Genomic DNA, 18,209 nt, shown 5'->3' with positions numbered 1-18,209 from the left:
TTGGCATCACAGGTTGATGGGAGTGAAAGAGAAACAAACAGCTAGAGATGATGGTATATTTAAACACTGACAAATCGGTCGGCGTCGGTGCATCAGTCCTACTGAGTTTTACCAGAGACTTTCTAATGTGGAGACACAGCACTCAAAAAATACTCCATAGAAATGCATGGGGCTAGTTTGTCACGCCAATATGGCCGTTGTCTACACATATCCCACCCCTTCCTCGGCAAAACGTCGACATGTGAATACATTGAGCCAATCACATGGTGTGTTGTGAAGACATCGTGCCAATCATGTATTGTGATCTCGCAGCTGGAGCAAAATTGGTGTCGTGAAGCCTTGCGCACGCGCATTTCTGCCGAAATGGATGCCCGACGAGTGCCCAAAAAGTGTTGTCAAATGGCCGCTGAGTGGAGGGACTTGCCTAAAAGGACTTTGGTTTTACCTAGTGAGTACACAGCACAGCTATGACACAGCATGCACCCAACACAGCTTGATTGACAGATCTCCAGGGATTTATGGATTTTAGATGCGGTACAACTGAAATTCAGAAAGACTTTTGGAAAATGGGCAGGATTACGTAGATTCCTGAAACTTCCTGCACATTTTCACCAGAGAGGTAAAACACAACACACACGTGTTTGATATCTGAGCACACAGTCCTTGGACCTGTGATGTTTATCATGCTATCCATGGGTTATCTATTTAAAAATCAGCCGGCTAAATGATTTAACAATGGCTTTTTCTTTAACAAAACAAACAAATCTGTCCAATTTCCCCTTTTGCACAAATCAATATATGTTTGTCAAGGTCACATTCAAAAAATTCATTGCATGCAACGCAATTAAATTCACATAAAACACAAATGCATTGGTCACAGAGTGGGCAGGGAAATATGGAGGCCTTCTGTTACCGAAAAATAACTGGCACAATCATCATTTTGGAGAAGGGAGAGGAATACACAGTGAAATGGAGTGTAGATTTAAAGGCAACTGTAGCATCTCAAAGAATCAAAGAGGTATGAGTGATACGACATGATTGCGTGACACATATATGCGTGACACATTTTCAACCATTTTCACTGAAGTAGACTTGATTCTACACTGTAGGCTTTTATAGCAGCCTATACTCCAACAACATTACACAGTACAAGCACAGCAAAGCAAAGCAGCATGTCATGTATTTAGATAACAGACCTACAGAGATGTGCGGCTGCATGAATGAGCCGACAGCAGCCACAGACAGAAACCTTATAGAGAGCTGAGAGACAAGGAGGAAACCTTCATCTCCAGGCAGCACTCCTTCATCATATTTCAACACTGACAAACACTGTATTCACATTTCACTAGTTGTAAGCTGGTTATAACCGTGTCTGTGACAAATAAATTTGAACTTGCAGCTTGAGTGAACATGCAGTTAAAAGCTCCCACATTTCCCACTTGTACTTTTTCTTTTTGTTGTTGTTGTTGTTATAATTGTTAGTACCGGTAGTAATTTTGCAGTCCTTTGTTTTTCAACTGTGTAGTTGTCTTATAAGTAACACAAATTCACATGTCTCTGCAAGACATTGATTTATATATTTAATCCTCCTACTGATGAACGCATGCTGCTAATGGCAGTATCATTTAACCCTAAGATTTTCTACTGTTCATCAGCTTGATGAGAAAAAGATTACATAACGGGATATAGGCCGGCTTTTGTAGTATGGGATCTGTGAAAAATGGTGACAGTATGTGCAATGGTAATGAGATAAACCCTTTGAGTAAACCCTGCTGACTGAGACGATTGGGAAATTTGCTATCTCTGCCTCAACATCAGTTTCTCAGATGTTTCTGGGATGCTCTAGTATCTGAATATGAACACTGTCACACACACACACACACACACACACACACACACACACACACACACGCACACACGCACACACGCACACACACACACAGCGAGATGAAACATTGTTAATGCAGCCACTCATCTACAGATGATTTCCCCTCCACCAGCATGTTGGCTCGGATCATGTTTAATTTGATTTAGGTCAGCAGCTGTTAAGGATAATGGGAGAAATATTCCAAATGATATCTTGGACCGGGCCAAACTGCAAATAGCAAAATGAGCAGTGTCACATTAACAGTCCATCTGTAATTCCAGACTTTCTCTGCCCTGCAATACACCAAAGAGAATGCCTTTTGTGGTAGTGGTACCCTTTCGCAAAACCCTTGATAATTCTCTAAAATAATTAAAAACTAAGTAATTAGAAGTAATCATTTACTCCATGTTTGTTTGGATATGTTCTAATAGCCTTTAACTTTACATTTCTTTCTGATCTCTTCAGACAACTCTCTCCTTTGCTTTCTCTGGTCTGTGTTCAGTGTGGTACACACAATGATACCACTACCGAAACAATACTTTTCTCCTTTTTTTCAGGCTAAATGACTGAATACAAGATCAAATACACCTGTGGCACTATTTAACATGAAACCACTAGTTTGAAACAGCCATATAATACAATAACGTTTCATCCTTTTTAGGGATACCAGCAATTTAGTCCAAGCCATTTTACAGTATCTTTGTAAAATAAACAATAAACTATATTTTTTCAAACTTTCTTTGCTTTAATCTATTACATAACATAGTCGTTCATCACTTTTCACAAAGAAATGTAGCATTTCTTCAATGAGCTGTACAGGTACCAACAAAATGTGGCCTCTACCGTACACCTACAGACTGGATATCCAGGTTGTGCGATTATGCTTCAGGCCCAATTAAAATGAGTGTCCGTCAGGCACTGCAGCACACCAACGCAAATAGGAATGTAAAGGTCTGCACATCTGTTGAAGTATTGAAATACCAAAGCCTATCTCCTCCCATCTGCCTAACAATGCTATTGCACATTTTCAACTCTCTCCCTCTCTCCTCTTTCAGTAATGTTATAAGCAGCTGATGCACTATGCTGGTTTCCTCTACCTATACAAATCCCTTCAGGCACTGTCCCCGTTGAGTTTATTTAGAGCTGTTGACATTTTCAAGCCATTGATTTTTCTTAACTTAACTTGATCCGAACCAATTTTTACGAAGAAAGTAAATTAGCTTCTCTCCTTGTCCAGTTTGATGTGCGCTCATTTTATTTATTTATTTACTTATTTATTTATGCCTACCCCCGAGAGGCTATAGACCACCAGCCAGACTAATTACCACTGTGGCTCTTTTATCTTTCTTATTGATCTCAGCCAAGGCTATAACGGGTTCCGCCTCACAAAATACTTTGTCTTTTTTCCACAACGATATGGCACAACAACAAAATACCAAAAGTGTGCAACGCCAGACATCATAAAGTAATGTTATTAAACGGCACAGCATGATTCTGTGCAAATGGTTACTAATATTCAGTGCCTTAAAAATGTATATTTAGTAGACACTTATTCAAAGTGACTCACAGTAAAGGGAGCGTTTGTGTGTAGAGCAGGGTCTTTTCCGCAGGTGTACTCTCTTAGTGAGCATAGCCATGGTGTTGCAGGCACCCTATTCTACCTATTGAGAATACGGTTAAGCTTTACACTACACATCAATCTTGCACTCTTGCCACCTTCTATACATATGAATACTGAATTTGTCAAGAGATGAGGCAACACTGACAGTCACTCATATTAAACATCTGTCCTGAATAACTAACATGTGTCTCCAAAGTGCAGCACAAAGCCTGAATCTCTTTTAATGTTTGTGTTTTCTATTCACATCTGGGTTTATCCATAATAACAACAAATATTTCACAAACAACGAACAATTGAACTGTATTGTGTCTGTTTCAGCACTAATATGTTTGGATTTAGTTCTACAAGAGGACAAGATGCAGTGAAACCACAAGAGCAACTCTAACCACCACAACTTATGTGCATTGTGCAACTCTAACCTCCTACATTTTATACCACTCTTGGGTGCTCCTTGTTGGTGCCCCCCCCCCCCAATCCCAATCCTCCCCCACCTTTCTTATGCAGCCCTTGCCACTTAATCTACTAAACCCCTCTTCTACTGCACTTTTTACCCCCCCCCCCCCCCCTAAAATGCACAAATAGGCTGACACCAGACATAATTTCACTGCATTTCTTACTTCCAGTAACTATATGCATGTGACAATAAACTTCCTTGTATCCTCGTATCCTTGTATAAAAGATGCCAGTACTCAGCTCTTGAATACACTGGAGAGCATGAAGGGAGATTAAATATGACAAGCACATGTAGGGCCATATTAAACCTATAAGTGGACTGGAAGGTACATGCAGCTCATACTGCTGAGAACCCTGGGCTGGACAGTGAATCAGTGAATCATTTGCCTTTCACATCTGGACTCAGTTTAATGATGCTCTCTGGCTGGCAAATACTGACAATAGATAAAAGATGTTGCAGTCAGTGAAAAAAAACCCAAGAGTAAACATCATATGGAGAGGACACATAGGTCAAGTCTGCCATGTTGGGGAGGCGGTTGAGAATGTTTATACCATTTTTGAAGTCTCAACTTTTAATGCCCTAGTACAGGTATGTCATCTCATCTTAGCCTGTGGATGTGTGACTGGCCAGAGTCAGCAGGAGAGATGACAGAGGTGAATGTCACAATCTCTGTGCACTTCCTAAAGAAATCAACATGACAGTTGTTGTGGTCGAGAAGAGAGAGGGGGAATCCACAAACCAGCATAGAGCAATCATAAACCATGAGCATAAATTCATAGGGAATAAAGATAGTCCAAGGTGTACATCTAGGACGCTTTCAAACAAAAACAAATGTATACATATCAAAAATCATTACAGACAAAGTTGGTTGAAGTAAATGTTATGTGTTTAAAAACATACCCTGGATGCAATACTTCTTTGAACTATCAGCAATTGTCATAGGCTATTCACTACTCCTGTCAGTAAGGAGTGTGCATGCATCACCATGCTTGCCGATGTTTTGATGTCACTGTGGTCAACGGGGAAATAAAGCCCAAATGCTCTAAAATAGCCACACAAGTATGTGGCCTCAAGAATAGTTTATGTTGTTTATGGAGTGGCCTGCGCTTTGGACAGTTCACTTCACACAATCTAGCAGATTCCACAGGCTGAGTGGCCGCATATATAGCCATTCCAGTGCAGTAAAAGCACGCGTACTTGAAGGTGAGAGACAAGCACGAGTGAAAACCTCGGTGGCGCTGCACACAAGAAGTGCCATATCCAAAACAATAATAAAGTGATACTAACCTCTAATTTGCATAGACTTGCGCTCTTGGATCTTGACTTCTTGCGAAGATACACGGAGAACCATCTTCTAACTGTAAATTTCCGCATGCTGGTGTCCATTGTCCCAGTTCTGTCCTCTAGCCTCTAATAGCAATTTATCTTTGTCCTGCACCTAAATCCAGATCAGCGCACAACAATGGGCGGATTTACTGTTGCTTCTCAGTCACCCCCTCTAATCCATAATTCTGAATTATGAGGGAGATAACAAACCGCCAAACAAACCATGCAGATGGGTGAGCGTAGACTGATTTGACCTGTCCTTGCTACAACACGGTGCATTCGATTGCCTGTGCCGCTGGAGTCGGTTGACAGGCGCTGTCCCCAGCACATACAGTACCTCACTCCCTTGTGTGCATGGGCTCTGCTCTACTTGCAATTGCAATGTGAGCTAACACTCCACTCCCTCCCAAAAGTATTACCAGCATCCAATTAAGCCCCAGCTACACCGCATGCTAACCGTGGTTGAGAACTCCCACCATAAGCCACGAAGGAATCCCTGAACGAATCAGCGACGGCAATGCAGCTCACAGAACTCACGGGGATACCAACGAGTTAGTCGTGATAAAATACCTGCTGGAACACCTGCCGTGTCTATCATACATAGTGCTATGCGTAATTTCCACGTATTCTAGGGGAACGATGCGCAACGTTTAGTAACGTATTGAGGAACGTGGTCGTATACAAAACGTATAGTCAAAGGAAAAACCTGCTATTTAAACAGCGGATTAGTGCCACCGAGAGGTATCCAATAAGATTAGTGATCAGAGTAGTTTAGGTTTGGCGGAATATAGCAAAAACAACCATGTGGGCACGTCCGGCCGGCCAGTCACCCACACCTCGATTTTTGCATGATGTTTCGAGGCATTGTTTAACCAACAAGACACTTTTTCTGAGGTGTCGTCGAAAATGGCCTTTAAAAGATTCACTGGAGTTCATTCATTTAGTACTCAATACACTAGGCGATCCGTAGCCCACTTGAGTGCTACTCTTCAACATCTATGAACCAAAATATGAACTGAAAGAAGATAGATAGATACTTTACTAAACCCAAAGGAAATTTAGGCAACATTTCTTACTGCTGTAGCATCATTAATTGAATTTTAATTAGGAATAGCCAAGCATATAGACCTACCACAAGAGCCAAAAACCTAATAGTCTCAACTCTAATATTTCAATGAAACATCTTATCACCCAGATACTACTCATTACCCACGTCTGCTTTAACACACACATACAGAGACAGGGAGGGAGAGACTTGGAGGGAGGGAGAGAGAGGTAAAGGCACCTCCCAGAGCCGTATACGGCTATGGCACCTCCGTACTTAGAGTGACACCTAGTGGTAAAATCAGAGTACTTCATAACAGGACTTCATAACGGTGTGTTTATTTAACAACAAATGAAACGACCTCCTTTTGTTTTAAAAACTCCGGAAGAAAATGTGGTAGATATGCTGTTGCTGCATAGCATATCCCAACACATAGGCTACCATGTTTGTACTACTTGCCTGGAGATGTTCCTGCCAAAAGGTTGTGATCCACTTAGATGGGGGATGACCTGGCCTGACCGTCTAAGCCAGCCTTGAATCACAGTTTGCTGTCTGCATAGTCTGTTGGTGTGTCTAAAGTGAATCCAAAGGCTCACTTTTTTACAGCATGGTGTGAAGTACACACTGATGTTGGATAATATAGGGACTGTGGAATTGCTGTGGAATTGACTGTGGAATTGCTTTGCACTTCCATGAATTTAATTCCACTTCCTGCCATTCAGTAAGTATAAGTATAAGTATAAGTATAAGTATAAGTATAAGTATAAGTATATATACTCTTTTGATCCCGTGAGGGAAATTTGGTCTCTGCATTTATCCCAATCCGTGAATTAGTGAAACACACACAGCACACAGTGTACACACAGTGAGGTGAAGCACACACTAATCCCGGTGCAGTGAGCTGCAACAGCGGCGCTCGGGGAGCAGTGAGGGGTTAGGTGCCTTGCTCAAGGGCACTTCAGCCGTGCCTACTGGTCGGGGTTCGACCACCCAATTTCAATTCCAATTCAAATTCAATTTCCAATTCAAATTCAAATTCCACTTCCTTTGGGGCGGAGCCAATTCAATTAAAATTCCAATTCATGAATTGAATGGAGACCCATTCTAAAATTTGGAATTTTGCACAAGCCTGCTACCAAAACACCAAACATAATTTATCATGTTCCCTCTCAAGTACCATCTGAAATCCCATCCATATTTTCCAATCCTTAATCCTAACACGTCATTTTTGCATATTCTGAAGTTTCCAATGCACTGCCCACTGCATGGTCCACCACTCTCACTGACAGCCCCAAGATCAGTTGTGACTTCTAGATCTACACTTGAATTGAAAGTTTCAAACTAAGTTTGCAATGGAAGGCAAAATACCACCTATTACATAACACTCTGCAGCAGCCCTGCAGTACTCTGCATACAATGTAAAAACAATTAGCACAATTAACACTGCTGACAGCAATCTAGGGATCTAGTGGCTGGAGTTATATAAGTGTTCCTAATGGTGCCACCACACCCCTCCCCATACCCCCCAACCCCATTTACCAGCTACAGATTGCCTGTATTGACTGACTGTACTAGTTGTCTCTAAATGGCATACCAGTGTGTTGATGTATAAGAGTGGTCAGTACCGAGCACTGAGTCACACTGATGGTTCACCAAATGATTCATACTGCCCTTCCTCTGGGTGAAACGCATTAATGGAAATGAATTAAGTGCTATATGCTCTTTTTATTCTGCCTTTAGGCAATCGGTTCTAGTTCTAAGAAATGTATTCTCTCCACATTTCATGAAAGAAGAAAGTCAGTGATGAGCTGTGGTGCTCTGTGGAGCTGAGGTCATTCACTCTGGTGAATAAACTGTCTCTCACACCAGCTAAGATGACTTGTTTTATGACACAAGAATATATGCTATTTACAGTTTTGTGAATTTAGTTGAATGGCTTTTCAACGTATAAGATATAATAAATAGGGTGCCCAGTAGGCCTACCACGTTTCTGACTTTTTTTTTGGGGGGGGGGGCAGGGTGTTAGCCACGGCATTAAGTTTCTTAAGGTTATCTTACTTGAAGAGAATGACTTTAAAAGTGGGGTTTTACTTGAGTTTTGAGTAACTTCAAAACAAAGTAGTTTAATAATCACATATTGAAAGCTTATCTTATTTGAACTCTTATCTAGACTGCTTTGGAGTCTATAAAGCAGGCCAAGCTAGTGATGTTTCCCATCAATCATGGAACTATGACACTATAAAGCAAACTTACCAACACATGACACATGACCTCTGTGTTGCAGTGATGGGAACAACTGTAAATAAAGAATCTCTAAGGCATGATGTCATTTCCGCACAGTTGTGTAATTAAAATCTGCATTGAGAAAGTCCTTTGCAATTTACTTTGAGACTGCATTACTACTCGGCCTCAGGGGATTACCGGAGGTTGACTTGACTTTGAGGACACCCTCTGGAATAATTGGACTGACTTCATTGTGTACAGTAGTACTGTATTTCCCATATTTCATAACATGGTCATAATTGCGGGTTTATCATGACATTACATGACAAAAACAGCTCTTCACTAGCAAGGGTAATTTCAGGAATACACATATTACATAACTAATATGAATTTAGTTCAATAGAGTAAACCCAGAGGAACAGAGTAGTTTCCGCACAATTTCTTGTGTTGTTGTGTTGTTTAGGTCCCAATCTCACATACTGCAACTTTCTATCTGTGCTAGACTAAATCTTTACCTGTAGAATAATGGCAAGGCATACTTGCCCCCCCCCCCCCCCACCAACTCAGACACACACACACACACACACAGACGTACCATTGGTGATGGTACGAGATCTTGAGCAGGTTCAGGTGGATTCTCATCTTCAGTAAGTGAGGCAAAGGCACTATCCACAGATAATGTGTCCATGTCTTCACAGACTGTCTCAGACGTTCCAGACTCCAGACTCAGACGTTCATTTCCCACAAGCCCTCTGGAGGGATGCTGGTGACTCATGGCTGATCTCTCCAAAGGGTGAAGAAAGGCTGCACAGGACCTTAAATCTCCACTCCAGATATGGACCGTCTAAAGGAGAGGACTTAGAAGGAAGGGTAGGCAGGAATTGCCTGAAGTCCTAAATTATTATCTGCCCGACCTGCTCCCATCAATACATGTGGGCTTAAAAGCTTGTTGTAGCAAACACACGGTCTTGACTGAATAAGGACCATCCATAAAGAAATGTCAAGGCCATCAGGGCTTCAGTAGAGCTACCAATCCCATACTGGCCCTCTTGTCTTTAGGATATGAGACATTCTAGTGGTATCAAAAAGGGAGGAGAGAAGATGAGAGCAAAAAGAGTGAAAGAGAGAGGGCAGAGGGCAGAGAGGAAGAAGAGTGTTTCTAGTGGAGCGTGCCCCTCATTAAGAACCAGTGAAGCAGCGTTGCCATTGTCATGCTGTCGCACTAGCTAAGAGTCAGGCCGTTTGCACATTCAGTGCAGATCAACCTAAATGTGATATTCATAGGAACGCTTGAGTAAGCACTGTGAAGGGCTCTACACATCATGAAGTACATATACTCCAATAGCACCTCTCTGATAGCATGACTTGACAATATGGAGAGGTTTTAATGCTGACACTGCAAGTGTTCTGCAGCTACACGCAACATGGACAGAATAAAGGTGGCTACACATACACAACAGGACCTTGCCATTTCTACAACAAAAAATGAATTGAAAAATGTGATCATACGGCACTCTGTTAATACATGTACATGTTGGTATAAAACAAGCCGAAAATAGAGCATCAACAAATCACCTGACATGAAGCCCACCATGCAGTGTTTATTGTTTACACATATATATCTACTGTATGTCAAATGCTCTGGCAGAGAGTATGTACATGCATTCTATTAACAAAATGACCTCCGTGCTGTATTTGATTGATTAATGTGATCCTTAACACTCTCTAGGTACACTGAGCAGTGGATGGCTCAATCTAAAAATAGTGCAATGTTCCGTGTAGTTTAGCTGTCCATAAATCTTTTGGGCTCAAGGTAGACTGTTAATATGAGGAATGAAGGGCACAATGGGAGAGTGCAAATCATGCTGTGCTTTAGCAGGGTTCTCTTTTCAAACTACCTTTAACAATAGGACACACAGATACATTATGGGGACCTTTTTAGCCATCTACTGCTTGAGCCTTCAAACATGGGATGGGCAGACAAACTAATCTCACACTAGCAACACTGGAGGATGTAGTATTCTCTGCATTGTGTAACATTCATCTTCATAACAAAAAGTCTGAATTTGGAGGACAAGGAGGGCATGTAAGGTTTTTTTTTTTTTTTATTGTTTTTTATCATTCAAATAGACATTGCAATAGAAAAGTGCTAAAATCCAGTTGATTATCTCCAAAACATGATTCACACATTATAATGCTGATTTATGAAAATGACCAATTCCAATTTCTGTATTATTGTAGTGTTAGACAATTACATAACAAACAACAATGCATAACAACATAACAACTCAGGTCTGCTCCTCTCTCTACTACAGTAGTGAGAGAACCTTTAAGCAAACAAATGCTGACCCCCAGTGGTCACAACATGTACATACAAGAAAAGAGGATCAATGACAAATTGCAAGTGTGCAAATTATAAAACGTATAAAACCTGAAATAAAAAGAAATTAAAGATAAAAGTAGCATATAAGCAAACACAGATGGAGTCAAAAATAAAATACTCTGCTTGAGCGTGGAGTACCATCAAAGCATTTAGCTGGCTGGCTTGGATGATTTACTATGTCATTCTACGCCACAACCACCAGTCTTCTCCAAATGCCACTCAGAACTACACAATAAATGTAAGTAGTTGCTAAAGCTAATTATAGAAACAATTCTGTGGGGAAATATGTTAAGTTAGAATGCAATACTAATTCAAGAGAAATGTAAAGTAGTAAAATTAAAAGTAAAAAAAAAGAAATAAACTTCCTCACAGTTCTCATTGAATGCTTAACTATCAGTGCATAGTAGGGACAAGTATACCGTTCATCCCTTACCCTCATACAGAATTCTACTACCATGAAGAATACAGAAGTTGCTAATGTCAAATAATGGGAAATAAGAACATAAAGTTACAAGAGTCTGGAGATTTCTCTTCAACAACCCTCCCAGTGAAAATACCATCCTAATTTGTAGAGCCTAATCCTAACTCCAAAATTGCATTCTAAAAATTACTATAAGAAATAGCAATAAATGAATAGAAGCACTTATACTGTATATCTTCAAATGTAACACAGACAGCACTACTTCTCCCCTGAGGGTGACCTCTACCTTTTTCAAAATCGGTGGAAGTGAAATGGGGGTCCATTTTGTTTGATGTCCAGCAAAAAGCTGCTTATTCATAGTTGCTCATTAATGTTTAAAACTGTGGCAGGCCACCAGAGTTTTAAAGACGGAGAGGACAGAAAAGGAGAGAGGGCGAAGCAGTTGGATAGAGAGAGAGAGAGCAAGAAAGAGACTAAAGGCCCTTAGTGAAATGGTAGGCAAAGCTCAAAAAAAGCCTATCAACAAAGTTCTCGTGCTTGAACAATACCCATCATGTGGCATGTGGGTGTATTGAGCCGACTCGTCAATGACATACACTTTGTGTCGTGGCAAAATGAGAATAAGACACTGATTGTGATACTGACCAGCAGAGCATTTTAAAGAAAAGAGGAAATGTGATTTTTACCACCAAAACCACAATTAAGAGAAGTCAAACACAAACCGATGAATAGGTCAAATCCTCTAAACCACTACTTCGTCATTAGCCCTTAAAGAGGAACTTTAATGTCTTGTTTTGTTTTCTGTTACCACTGGATAATGCACAGGCGTGCCAAAGTCACAGACATGGAATGGTGAGGGCGCACTGAAGCGATTCAGGAGAACGTCATTGACTCGGCTCCACAGGTCTTCCTTTGACTTCTCGCAGGCAATAGGCATGAAGTCCCTGTTCAAGCAGATTTCAACCTGGCCCAATACCTGAACATGCTCACCCTACAAACACATAAATAAATAACAATGATATATTTATGAATATATAATGAATTGATGAAAGAGTAATATGAATATGAATGAATGGATAAATTAATAATAATAATAATAATAATAATAATAATAATAACAACCACCATCATCATCGGATACAATCTGGATTCATTTTTAAGGTTGATGATGTGGCATTTTGAAACATATAGAAATTAATGGGCATGGCTGTATACTGTTAGCTAGTAAGAAGTTACTATAATCTTAAAGGGGTTCTAAGCGATGCTGGGCAACGTCACTTCTGTTGACTTTCACCAGAGAGCTAGCTCGCTGCTTCCTGCTTCCTCCCCCTCCCTCCCGTGCTGCTCCCGTGCAATTGGAACTCTCCTAAACGCGCATCTCATCTGTGATTTGCTAGAACAGTTCGTTATGTTTTCATGGGCTAGGTTTGCCCAGGTTGTTTTTGTTGCCGTTCTTGGAGCCTGGGCTGTCCACAGAGGTCGCGTCTTTTTACAGTTCAGGACACAAACAGCTAGCGGTTAGTTAGGTGCTGTTTGCAGTAAATGACATAAAATGTTTTAGCCTAAAAAACGCGTGGCATCGCTTAGAGCACCTTTAACACAGATTTTGACCCGTGTTAAAGAATTTCTGGAAGAAACAAATAAATAAATACATACTGTCCATAGATGAATAGTTTATATCTTGTTTTAGACAATTACATTTAATGAATCACAATAATTTGTACCTTGGTTGATGCAACACACTGAATCTTTGGTTGGGCACCAAAATGCTGCCAAATGCAACGTTCGATGTCATCAAACTGAAGAGAGTGAATGTGCATATATCAATACAGACTTACACAGCAATTAACCAGCACACACATTTAGACAGATTCCTGTGCCAATCAACTACTTTGCACACACAACCACCCACCCACCCACACACACAATTTTCAACATTTCTCACATTTGAACTTTCAGGATGCAGCTCTCTTTCTACAATCTGTTGTCACAGATTTGGTATGAAAGCACACCTTGACTATGTTGTGCATTCAGTATGCCTAATCTAACGAATATGCTTTAAGCTTGGCCTATTCATACTCTTTGGGGAGCCATTCATAGGCTCTATGCTTGTATCTGCCATGCCAACACAGATACTGTAGTGGCATGAGGCAGAAATTCAACAGTGCATGTTCAGTGCTCACATTGTGCTTCAAGTCCTTAGAAAAAGAACACTCTCTGGATCCACACTGGATACAATTTCCATAACACACACACACACACACACACTTCGCCAACCAAACAGTTTTAATTTATATTTTATACAGCAGCAGTATTAGACCACTGGTTTGCTAAGCAGGATGAGAGCCAGAATGCCCTCATCAATCCAGTCAGTTCAGGTCATTGATCCCTTGTGAAAAGAAACGAGCAACGAAGCCGGAGCAGGGCTACAGCTCTGGAGTTGCGAGATAAGACACGAGGCTTTGCTCTGTGGGCTCATGCTTTGCAGGAAGTCACAGGCTATGAAACAACACTGTGAAGTCACACTGTGGTTCCGGCAAAGTCTTGTCCACACACACATGATGTACCAACCAAACACACTCAACAGATTTAATTTCAACACACACACACACACACACACACACACACACACACACACTTTTCAATATCTGAAGCCATCATGATCCTCAACTGACTGATTTGTTCAAACCTTTACACATATCTTGCTGACAACTCGCACTTGAATAAAGAAGACAACCTTTTGCTTTTTGTATAGATTCAACATGCATTTCCATTAAATAATATGCTGTGACTATTTTAATATAATATATAATACGGTTTATTCTGCTGTAGCCCATATTTACCTGGTAATTCTGCTCTGAAGGCTCAATACCAGCATTTTTCAGGGTGCTGAGAAAACAAACAAACAAAGAAGGAAAACAGTTAAAACTGGTTTTGTAACTCATCAAAAACATCCATCCATCAAATCCACACTACTTCTTGATCTATTAACTCTAGTAATGGTCTATACAGTCTTTAGTGTACTTACTTAGTGAGGTCAAACTGTTTGTACAGTTCAAGAGCTTTGCTGAAGTATTTATGCTGACTGTTAAGAGACTCCACTGATGTAGCACACGTTCCATGTTTATGCCATTCGTAACTCCTAATTGAAAATACATAGAGACAAGCAGCTGTTGATACAGTGTATTCAAGATGAATACAGAATTCACCTCAATAGGTGCCTGCTGGTTCTGGCCATGATCTGTTTTTTTGTGGATCAGCATGAGTTTAGAGTTGGACAAGTAGACAAGTAATGTCCACAAGTAATGTCCACAATCCTACGATTACTATAATGATACATGTAAAAATGACACTTTTAAATCTAGCTCATGGTAATAACAATGTCCATTATGATGCGGCACAGTGATACCGCACACCATTATGAAATTGTTGTCTACTAATTTCACTCTAGTCATGGTCATTATTGACATACCAAAACTGAACAGAGGTCGGATGTAGAAGATTTGGCCAGTATTTATCCATATCTGGCTTTAGGTCCTGAAAAACACCATCAATGGCATTAAAAAAGGATTAAAACGGTAAAGAAAAAAAATCAGTGTAAAGAAGATGCACAACCCATCCAATAAGATTACCTGTATTTCACTCATATTGAATTTCCATGTGTTGTTACAATCCATGCCTGTGTTTGGCCTGTATATCAAAGTAAGACATAGAAACAAGTATATTATTACTTTACATTTCTCATTTAGCTCACACTCTTATCCAGAGCAACTGACAGCCACCCCCAGGAGCAACTATGGATTACATGCCTTGCTCAGTGGTACGTTGATAACAGTGCTAGTGACGGTCTGAAACCGAAAACGTTTTGGACTTTTCACTGGGTAGCACTTTATACCATTTTTTTATTAAACAAGTCAACTTAATTAAATCATCAGTGTTTGGTGTGTGTGAGTTCATCCTGGTTTGACTGTAGTAATTCACGTTGGAACTACCACACCTGGCCGGCCTTGGTTTGGAGCGTGATACCCAATTGACTCTCAACAAACAGCCTTCTGAAGTTCCAATAAGAGGCCAAGATCCCTAATCACTAGACCACAGTCATGCCGTAGAAAGTGGATTACCAGATGTGAATGTACAGTACATGTAAGCATATTCACATAATTATTACTGCCAAATTACTGTGAACATGATTACTGAATCTGATTAATTATGTCATCGTATCTTCTTACCAAAGTCCATGCAAAGTCCAGTATTTGAAGTGTTGTTTGCAGTGTGCCGTCTGAAAGTTAGAAGTTTAGGAACTGGTCATGCATATCGAATACATTGAACTACATTTTTGTTCATAAATACTAAATGGGAAAGATGGCACAGTGTTATTGTTAAAATAATTTGACTAGCATACACTTTTAAGGCAATCATTTTCACACAGATTTTCAGATAAAGGATAACATAGCTTAGCTTTGGCTGTATATGTATTATAATATATAGTTGTTAGTGATTACGAATCTGACCGTATCAGCAGATCACGTCACTGTTTATTACTGAGACCAGAACTAAACTGGTTTTAAAATTCCCTTATTTTAAAAAAAGTAAAAGTTAATACAACATGGGTACCAGACCAGAGCCACAGTGGAGACTTACAAAAACATCAGCACATTATGCAAACACTTTGTACAACATAAGAGATCTTATGGAAACAAACACACAAATCACTACATACTTCACAGAATGTTTGTGGCCAATGGAGAGTCAGAGTAATCTTGCTCCATGGTCTGCAAAAAAATAAATAAAAAGTGTCACCATCAGTCAGTAACACATGACAGTACAGTAATACTGAAGTGTTTTCTTAGCGCAAGACGACTTACTGGAGGTAAAAGGGGGTCACCAGGCCATATGCGAGGAACAGAAGTGTCACAAGTGCAATCGCTCTCATTTTAAACCCTGTGAAATGTTGAACATAACGTTAACTACTATCTGTTTTGATTAGGAGTTGCAAAGGGACAGAACATTTCAGGAAACTTTCCAGATACTTTCCATGGGAAGTTAAGCTGGGCAATGTTGACAATTTCAGCAATTTTATTTTTACCCATTACGCATTTCATTTTTAACCATTTACAATATTCCAAGTTGGAATAAATTGTCATGCAACTGTGTTAGCGAGCTTAAATCTAGCATATTTGCTGCACTGTATAAATATACAATATACATTTTTTATCCAGTATTTGCTAGTTAATACCATACCCTAATAATATCAAAACGTACGTGACTGGGCTTGGGCTCAAATGCAGCAGTGTGGCTTCAAGAGACCTAGTGTGCAGAATTCACAAATTATCTTTGCATGTGATGGAGGGTGTGTGACTTCAATAGACCTGAAGTAAGTAACATTAGTTAATATGCTGTGTGCATGTAATTAAGAAGTGCACAGTGCAGGTTAGAAATTTAACTGAATTTGCATTAAATGTGGTTGCTTTAACCAAGATCATGCTGCATTTCCCCCAACTAGGCATACATCCATGTAAAAGGCAAACCTCCCATTTTGCTAATTTCCCATGTATTCCCATCCGCATTAATTCCCATGGAAAGTTCCCAACTTTGAAATTTCACGGAGTTTTGCAAACCTAGTTTTGATACAATGTGTCTGACCTCTCTCTTGTCTGAATAAATAGCCTAGGATTGAGCAATCTGGCTGTTGACTGAATCTCACAGCACAAACATAGACTGTATAAAATAGGGCACAACGCAGACAGTAATACACCAAGTTAGACTAACTACATAGCCCAAGCTAACTACTTCACACACAGCTGTTAAACCCATAGCTAGAAGGTAAAAGGTTAACTGCTTTCCTCTTTTTAATAAGGCTAGATTATCTAGGATAACGTTATTTTTAAGCATCAGAAGAAGACTGACGTTTCTATGATCTTGTTAGACAGATAAAATGAGCCAGCTAACTTAGACACAGTCAAACAAACATACTCCCTGTAAAAAAGTGAGGTTTAAAGTAATATTAGCATAGTCTGAGGGAAAAGCACGGATGCGGTTAAGACTTCCCTAGCTATGCTATGCTAGCCAGCTGTAAACAAGATCACTACAACAACAAAAGCCGCTCGCTAGTCTGCCAGCTGTCAAACATGTGACTCAACGTTATATGTGTTAAAAGTCTAATCAAATGTGCTTTATACCTGTTTTTGCCGGATTATCGTTAGCCTTGTGTCTTGCACCAGAGACCACAACTTCTTGCTTGCTCTCACAACAAGTCGCAACACAACACAAGTCTGAATAGATATATTCACAGCGAGTGAGTGCAAGTGCAAAAGTAGTCATGTGACTTCCAAACGTCACGAGTAGACGTATTGCATTTGAGCCACCCGACTTTAATCAGACTTTATTATTAGGCTAAATTACTTTGCTTTAATTCGTTAGAAGAAGAAAAAAAATATCAACGTTTAAAACTTAAGGTGTGATTGTTACAAAGTGACAATAGTAGGCATTGTCCTACTCTAAAACCAAAACTTGGCGATTGGCGATCAGTCTCAGGTAGCCTAGGTTAGTAGGCTAAATCATTTCGTCAAACCCATAATTACTTAAATTGACATAGGCTTGAGATTAACATCAGAGTCTCTGCTAAACTTAAGAACCAGTAAGATATCACTCTACTGTATGTAAAAATAGCTTGGATCAAGTTCAGTTTTGTGTTGTCTCAAAGTCCACTGCTAAGGAATCGTAGTCTAACTCAAAGGAAATTTCGCAAAATTAAATATCTCTTTGTGGGGTATGAAAGTTCCGCAAAGTGTATAGCCTAGGCCTACAGTAGCCCAGGTTTTGAGGTTTGAAATATATTTTGTAATTTTGCTGTAGCCTGCAGTCGTGCG

General features: G+C 40.0%; 2 protein-coding genes across 4 annotated transcripts in view; both read right to left on the bottom strand.

The window, feature by feature from the left end:
- The window catches only part of rps6ka2 (ribosomal protein S6 kinase, polypeptide 2), a 30,897-nt gene extending 21,719 nt beyond the window's left edge, over nucleotides 1–9,178 (bottom strand). The window contains exon 1 of one of the 2 annotated variants that reach the window (XM_042064883.1): nucleotides 9,132–9,178. In XM_042064883.1, coding sequence (XP_041920817.1) covers nucleotides 9,132–9,134 — 3 coding nt within the window. In that variant the 5' untranslated portion in view covers nucleotides 9,135–9,178. Of the gene's footprint in view, nucleotides 1–5,229; nucleotides 5,786–9,131 lie in introns of those variants that run through there. The other variant, XM_042064882.1, reaches the window with a different exon arrangement.
- Nucleotides 9,179–10,623: 1,445 nt separating this feature from the next.
- Nucleotides 10,624–17,655, bottom strand: rnaset2 (ribonuclease T2). 2 transcript variants are annotated; one of them, XM_042064885.1, is made up of 11 exons: nucleotides 17,520–17,634; nucleotides 16,603–16,647; nucleotides 16,206–16,281; nucleotides 16,061–16,112; nucleotides 15,570–15,619; nucleotides 14,973–15,030; nucleotides 14,813–14,877; nucleotides 14,369–14,482; nucleotides 14,184–14,229; nucleotides 13,065–13,139; nucleotides 10,624–12,331 (listed from the first exon to the last, which is right to left on the bottom strand). In XM_042064885.1, the coding sequence occupies exons 3-11, from the start codon at nucleotides 16,271–16,273 to the stop codon at nucleotides 12,122–12,124; spliced, it is 738 nt and encodes a 245-aa protein (XP_041920819.1). In that variant the 5' UTR covers nucleotides 16,274–16,281; nucleotides 16,603–16,647; nucleotides 17,520–17,634; the 3' UTR covers nucleotides 10,624–12,121. The 2 variants fall into 2 exon arrangements, with proteins under 2 accessions (XP_041920819.1, XP_041920818.1); XM_042064884.1 differs by lacking the exon at nucleotides 16,603–16,647 and having other exon boundaries at nucleotides 17,520–17,655.
- Between the last annotated feature and the right edge of the window lie 554 nt (nucleotides 17,656–18,209).

The sequence above is a fragment of the Alosa sapidissima genome, chromosome 16 (assembly GCF_018492685.1).
Source record: "Alosa sapidissima isolate fAloSap1 chromosome 16, fAloSap1.pri, whole genome shotgun sequence".
In the NCBI taxonomy this organism is placed as follows: domain Eukaryota; kingdom Metazoa; phylum Chordata; class Actinopteri; order Clupeiformes; family Clupeidae; genus Alosa; species Alosa sapidissima.
Note: the sequence above shows the minus strand (reverse complement) of the source record. Positions and strands in the feature narration are given on the sequence as shown.